Source organism: Arachis hypogaea, chromosome 9, assembly GCF_003086295.3.
Source record: "Arachis hypogaea cultivar Tifrunner chromosome 9, arahy.Tifrunner.gnm2.J5K5, whole genome shotgun sequence".
NCBI lineage: Eukaryota > Viridiplantae > Streptophyta > Magnoliopsida > Fabales > Fabaceae > Arachis > Arachis hypogaea.
In genome coordinates, this window is record NC_092044.1 from 109,556,675 (window position 1) to 109,563,595 (window position 6,921).

A 6,921-nucleotide genomic window follows, 5' to 3' on the forward strand; every position below is an offset into this window, starting at 1 on the left:
ACCCAATAGAGAATATATAAAAACAATGTACCAAATAAACGAATTATTTATAACATTTTCATTTTGAGAAAAATTTTAAACAATCAACAACTTCACATATATTTTATCTTTCCCATAAAAGAGAAGGAATATAATTTATTAATATTTTTTCGTAATTACATATTTGACTACAAATATAAAACAATGCTTTCATAAAGGCTTCTCTATAAATGGGAGATACATTTAGGTACCTTGAACCCAAAAAAAAGACGATATAAGAGGCAGAATAATATCAAAGAAAGCAAAAAATGCATTCGAAAAGACATAGTTGAGCAGTTTGGAAGTTGCGAAGTATGTGTTAGGATGGAAATAAAACAAAAAGAAAGAAACAGATGTTTTGTTTTGTTGGATAAAATAAAATAGAGAGGCGAGACGAAATCGCTGGTGAACGAGTCAATACCCGAACCGGCGACTCCAACTCCAACACCACAAACTTTTTCGCGGTTCGTTCTTGACTCGAAACCTTTCCTTACGCGACCCTTTCTGTCTCAAGTCTCAACCTCTCTCTCTCTCTCTATCTCTATACAATAACGTAACAAGCAAAACAAAAAGAATATGAGTGTTTATGAAAGTGTGAGTGCAGCTTTGATCTTGTGAATGGTGCATGAGATCAAGTTATTCACAGTATCCACCGACTCCACTGTAAGCTTTGCTGTTGGCAGGCTATTCACCAAGATTTGGAACCCAACCGTCAGCAAGCTTCCACCTCCCTCGTCGCTGCTGCTGCCGCCCTTGGCTAAGTTCCCGTTGGAGCCGGACGACGAATGACCATCGGGGAGAATGGCAAAACCCGAAGGCAAGAGTGCAACATATGCAGAATCACCACCGCTCATCACCACGTTCAACGACGGCACATCCACCGGTGCATATACTACCACCGAGCAGGATGCATCTGTCCATGTCTCTTGCAGAATCACCATGCTGCTATCATTCGCATTCACACCCTTCCAATATCAATCAAGATTTTTGGTTAGATAGTTTGACATGCTTGATTATCGATTATTCAAAGAATGCAACTTACATTAGCACGTAAGAGAGAAACACAATTTCCATGTCCTTGGCCTTTGGCAATGTGGACCATCTCCTGCATAGGTCCACCGTTCGACAGAATGTCCCACTCGCTTCTAAGCCGTTCGTCGCGCAGAAACTCGAACAGCCTTTGCCGTGACACCGGCACCCAAACAGATGTGGCGGCACTCAGGACGATGCCTGGAGGCTCCCCAGGGTCATCCACATTCTTCCTCGTCATTACTCTCATGTCATCATCCAAGGTTCCAATGTGAAGGCTGTCCCACTTGCGAGCCGACGAGGCGCAAACGCCCGAACAGAAGTTACTGGTCATGCGCTGTGCCAGCTTCAACATGCTTCTCCTGCCGGCCTGGCTTAATGCTGCAAAAGAAATAGCATGACTTGATATACATTCAAAGAAACACCAACATCAACATGCATGTGTATATATATATATATATACCTGTGTGATCGTCGCTTGAGATGGATGAGGACATGAGGATTGCCAAGCATTCACATTGCCTCTGGAGGGTGGCTATCCATCTATGAGCACCAAATCCAAAGCCAGAATTGATCAATGGCCGATACAGTTGGTGCACCACACTATCATCGTACTGCCAATGTTCAACCCAAGTAACCTACAACAGTAGTTCATACACTACTCTCAGAAATGGAAAACATCTTTTTTTTGAAAGGGAGTTTGTTGGAATAATATAACACAGTCCTCACTCCTCACTTAACTAACTACATAAGAAATGTTGACATAAGCCCTAGGATAATTATAAATTAATACCCAATTATAGAAGCCGGTGGAGGATCATCCAAGTCAAATGGATAGAGGTGAATCTCAACAGAGTTAGCAGACTATGGAATTTCTTAATATTATCAAAACCTGTCTCCATTATATTATTGAAGAGGACTGGATCCAGGTCATTAAGGTCTCGTTCAAAGTAAAGAAATAGTATTATGTTGGCTTATATAGCAGAGACTGGAATATAGAAGAAAGCAAATGTATAGTTGATATATATAAACATGGATTGTAGAATCCAAGACCTCTCAAATTTTTAGGCACTTTTTAATATTATTTTTGGAAGTTGCCAGATAGAAATGCAGCTTCAAACTTCTATGGTTAAACCATATAAACCTTGATTAACTAGTCTCTAAGAGTATTGCAAGTACAGACAATAAGCAACCCTTAATTTAAATATTATTATATTTTTAATAGAGAAGCATCTTCCACAGTACGAAAGATATTCCCAATCAAGGTGCAACTCAAAAGAACAGTACAAATTATTGGTAGCACAGAGAAAAGAAGAAATCTAATTCAAGTGCAAGCTCCAGTACTACTATAATAAGAGAAAATAGACAAATTAGAATATAAGTCAAGATATGACATGATAATATCCAACCACAAAAACAAAAGAAAAAGAGAGAACCAAAATGAATTTGTATGAGCACTTACCTTGGAGTAACCATTGGGCATATCGTGCACAACGCAGCCAGAAGGAAGCCTCCGACAGCTCATGAATGGCTGTGCATTCGCAGCATCGCGACCGATCTCAACAGAAACGTCGACTACAGCCCATACACCTTCGGCATGCTGCTTACAGAACCGGAGGAACCTCACTTGACGAATAGGGACTAGTGGTGAAAGTAATTGAATCTCCGAATGCATCTGAAGTGTATAATTGTATTCACTATTCAGTTCCGGCCAACTATGATGGCATAGTGAATTAAGCAAAACATAAAGAAAGAGAAACATACCAGTTGCAAAGCACCATTTCTGGTTCCACCCATGCCACTAGATATAACATCAAGGGTGACAGCTCTAGCAATCATTGATGGAAACATCTCTAACCATCGGTTCTATTCAAAGAAAGAATCCATTAAGAATAAGATATTATCCAATCGTATAATTTCACACCAATAAATAGTCATGGGCCATAAGGAACCACTGTACAAAATCATTTTTCCCCTTTCTACTAAGAGAATATTGCACTGATCCATATTAAAAACTCCATGTAAATCTAAAAGAGAAATATCAAATAGCACAAAAAGCTACCACTAACAGTTTTATCACTCAAAATGAATATGGCACATTTTATAAGTTTATTATTAAGTTGTGAATTAATACTGAACTTCACTGGAGCCTAAGAAGTGAAGCATCGTAATCATACCGCATCCATCAAAGTTTCCACAAGGGCCAAACTGTTGATGATTACTATCCCAGTTTCTCTTGTAGCTTCAGTTACATAACCAGCAGGTTTGGGACCAATACAAGGATTGAACACCCTTGCATACTCTTCATGATTCAGTACCTCCCTCTCACCGTCAAAGCCCTTAATCCAAAGAGGGCTATCTGCCTGAGCCATCTTAATCAATTCATCCATGGCAGCCAGTGCAACATCTACAAGCATAGATCTCTCAAGCTGAACATCATTTCCCATCAATCCCAATGGTGACTTCATTCCAGATATTGCTGGTTGAGTGCCTAATACTCCATCTCCTAAATCAAGTCCCATCTGCAAGGGAGCTCCAAAGGGGCTCGAAACACCAATACCATTCCTTCCAATACCGAGTTCTAGACCAGAATTTGAGGTTGGGAGAGCCATGGGATTGGTCAGTGATGAGATTGGCTTGCCAAGGAACTTGTTTGCCAAGGCACATATGCGGTTCAATTCATCCCTCAGTCGAGCATTTTCAATTCGAATCTGGTGCTCCTCGAATGAAATTTGGCCAGGAATGGCTGGGCCACCACAGTTGTTACACACTGGGTTTGACATGGCTTCCTTCATCAAACTATTCTCAGCTCTGAGCTTCTCATTCTCCTGTCTAAGCATTATGTTCTCATGCCGTTCCAATTGGGTCTGAATCAGGAAAAGCAGTTCAATAATAATCACAGTATTCAACTTGGATCAACAAAATACACGCGAGTGCAATAATAATTCAACTGTTTGCAAATTCACCTTCATTTGGGTTCTCCTATTCTGAAACCAGAACTTGACTTGCTTATTCTCCAAGCCAAGCCTCTTACTAAGATCCAACCTTTGCTTCTCATCAGGATGAGGACACTCTTTGAAGAAACTGAAAAACCATTAAGACCAAAGAAACATCAACCTCAGTTTCCACATCCCAAATAAACAAATAACAAAACGAACTGAAAATTTTCATAAATCCATACGTCTCAAGCTCTTGAATTTGGTGAGGAGTATGTCTATGGTATCTCTTCTTCCTCCGTGGCTGGTCATCACCGGCATCCTGATCATCACCGGAGGCGCCTTCAAAATTATCGCTTCCCGACCTGCTCTCATACTCATCATCTCTCAACCTCCCAATCAAACTGGTGTCAAAATTTTCCCCTATGAGACCCATATCACCATGACCCTCCATTTTTCTCTGCTGCAGAATAAGAATAGAGTCATCAGCAGCAACAAGAAGAATTCAATAAGGATAAATATGAAGATGCACAAGTCAAGATTCATTATCAATGAACAAGTAAAGGATGATAACATGAAATGCTCAATAACGAAGTCCAAAAGCAAAATGAGACATACAGCTGAGAAAGAGAAGGAAGATGGATTTTGCAATGAACTGGGAATAGGTTGGGAAATATCATTCAAAACAGCTCTGTTACTGTTCCCACTGTTGGTGCTAATCGAACCCTCAAACCCCATAAAAAAAAGTTCCCCAAGAGATGATGAACCTTTTTTCTTTTCTCTCCTATATACCAAAATTTTCTCAGTAACGTGTACTCTCTACCACTATGATGCTTATTCTTATGTTCTCCAGTTTTCTTTTTACTCCTAAAAAACTTGTCTCTATCTCTTTTACCAAGGAACTTTACAGTTTTTGATTCCTTGGGTATTGACTTTTTGAACTTTGAAACAGGATCGAGCTGAATTATTTATAGATGAAAAGTGGAGAGAAGTAAAAAGTTGTTTCCTTGTCAACACCCCCCATAGAAGACTTTGCACCCTCTCTCTCTATCAACTGAAAGTCTATTCTAGAAACAGATGGAAAGAGTAAGAGGACAAGAAAGTCCCTTCGTCCCTGATGGAAGGAGGGTCACAGACACATGCTCCTCATGTCTGCAACCCCAATGGCAAGAGAGACCACAGAAACAGTGACAAATAAGGGTGGTGGGGGATGAAGTTGAATCCCTAGTTTTCCTATATTTCACACTTGGACTGCTTACTTTGTCAGTATTGGAGAATTCTGAAAGAGACCCAGAAAAGGAGAATTTTGAAAGAATCCCTATTTCTCCTATACACACACACATACACTGCATAGGAAAAGAGAATGTAAAACAAAGAGATTATCAATTTTATCATTTTCAAGATAAACAAAAAAAAAAAAAAATACAAGACCTTATCTCACATGTATCTCATAGTCATAGTCATATTCACACACCATCACTCCTGACTTTTCAAATGCATCATATCAAATCTAAGCCAAAAGATAGTTACCTCATAAAACCATCCCCACCATTCTCTCTCTACCCCCACACACACTGATATAAGTGAGAAAGCTGGGAAATGGGAATGGAGTTAGATGGCATAGAAACCAACCCTGGTACGGAGGAAAATGATACCTTTTATTAACTTGACAGCGTGAAAAGTTAAAAAGGGTCCAAAACTTAAGCCACTGCTGGGTTCCACAGCTAACAAAGTTATGATTTTTTTTTTTTACCTTTTTTATTTTCCTCTTACAGATCCTTCCAACACTTTCTCTCTCTTGGATCTGCGGAAGAGAAAAGGACACAGGACAAAAAACGTATATTTTCCCACTATATAATATTAAAAAAAATAATAATATTATATATATTGACATACACATGTGTCCATGCCTAGATTTTGATAGCAATAAAAAACGAAAATGGCGGAGCTGACTTACGGTGACTCTCAGTCTGAGATAATCAGAAAGTCAATGTTGCTTCCTCTACTTGTTTTGTTTTGTTCCTAACTCAAATTATTTTTCTGCTTTGAACAAAACCCATTCTGAATCCGAAGCCTCTCCAATGGCTGTTACTTCATCTCATCTCCCTCATGCACTTTTTCTCATTTTTTTAATAATTTATTTTTCTATCTCTATGTGGTCTACACTTTCGACTAGTATCTAGCTAGGACTCTCTTTCTCTCTCTATATATATTTATAAAAATAATATAATATTATAATATTTATTATTTTTGTTAAAGGGAGTGTGTTTCTCGCTCTACTGAGAGAGAAAAAATAAAGACAGAGTATAGAAGCGGTGTGGGGTCCATGCTAGGACAAGGGTGAGATCGAGATTTCCGCCAACAATCCCAACTTCAACTTGGATCGCGTGTCAACACGCTCCTTCATTTGGTGTTTACTTCTGCAACCACACGCCTTGTCTATTTAAAAGGCGGTGTATTTGGTGTGTGCCGGACCACGTTAACACGGGGGTATTATTGTCATTTCGACAATGTTAAGGCCGTGTTTGGATGAGAGGTGTATTACGTGGCTTGCTTGCGATGGAGACAGATAAGAGAGACTGAGAAGTGAGTGGCGTCGGCCATTGTATGATTTAATAACTGATTGGATTGGGTCCTGTGTGTGCCAAATCCAACTGTTATTTCTTTTAATTTAATATTCTATTATTTTATTTATTGAACTACAAATCAGTAAAATATTATCATTCACTTGATGATAAATATTTCATTTGTATGCAACATATTTTATGGTATGAATTTTAATCCTTCTTACTGTATTTAACGTTGAGCGTGAAAAGGAAACAAGATCAATAATATCATCTTGTGTTTCCTATTCCGTTTTCAGCTTACTTTGCACATGTTTTAAACCACTGCTTGAAAATCAAGTTTAACAACAAAAATCAAATTGACTTGCGAAATT

General features: G+C 38.8%; 1 protein-coding gene across 12 annotated transcripts; it reads right to left on the bottom strand.

The window, feature by feature from the left end:
* Positions 1-271: 271 nt before the first annotated feature.
* Positions 272-6,256, bottom strand: LOC112711671 (homeobox-leucine zipper protein ANTHOCYANINLESS 2). 12 transcript variants are annotated; one of them, XM_072203448.1, is made up of 11 exons: positions 5,941-6,162; positions 5,737-5,787; positions 5,514-5,616; positions 4,229-4,443; positions 4,014-4,131; positions 3,225-3,914; positions 2,812-2,913; positions 2,510-2,722; positions 1,511-1,685; positions 1,061-1,428; positions 272-983 (listed from the first exon to the last, which is right to left on the bottom strand). In XM_072203448.1, exons 4-11 carry the CDS (start codon positions 4,435-4,437, stop codon positions 603-605), a joined length of 2,256 nt encoding a protein of 751 aa, XP_072059549.1. In that variant the 5' UTR covers positions 4,438-4,443; positions 5,514-5,616; positions 5,737-5,787; positions 5,941-6,162; the 3' UTR covers positions 272-602. The 12 variants fall into 12 exon arrangements, with proteins under 12 accessions (XP_072059549.1, XP_072059548.1, XP_072059547.1 ...); XM_072203447.1 differs by lacking the exon at positions 5,514-5,616 and having other exon boundaries at positions 4,229-4,446; XM_072203446.1 differs by lacking the exons at positions 5,737-5,787; positions 5,941-6,162 and adding an exon at positions 5,243-5,329 and having other exon boundaries at positions 5,425-5,612.
* Positions 6,257-6,921: the final 665 nt, after the last annotated feature.

Coding starts and splice junctions, on each gene's coding strand:
- LOC112711671 (XM_072203446.1), bottom strand. CDS start 5,460: ATGGTGTGTGAATATGACTATGACTATGAGATACAT. Junction 4,132..4,228: donor CAAATTCAAGAGCTTGAGAC/GTATGGATTTAT, acceptor ATGGTTTTTCAG/TTTCTTCAAAGAGTGTCCTC. Junction 2,723..2,811: donor GAAATGGTGCTTTGCAACTG/GTATGTTTCTCT, acceptor TATACACTTCAG/ATGCATTCGGAGATTCAATT.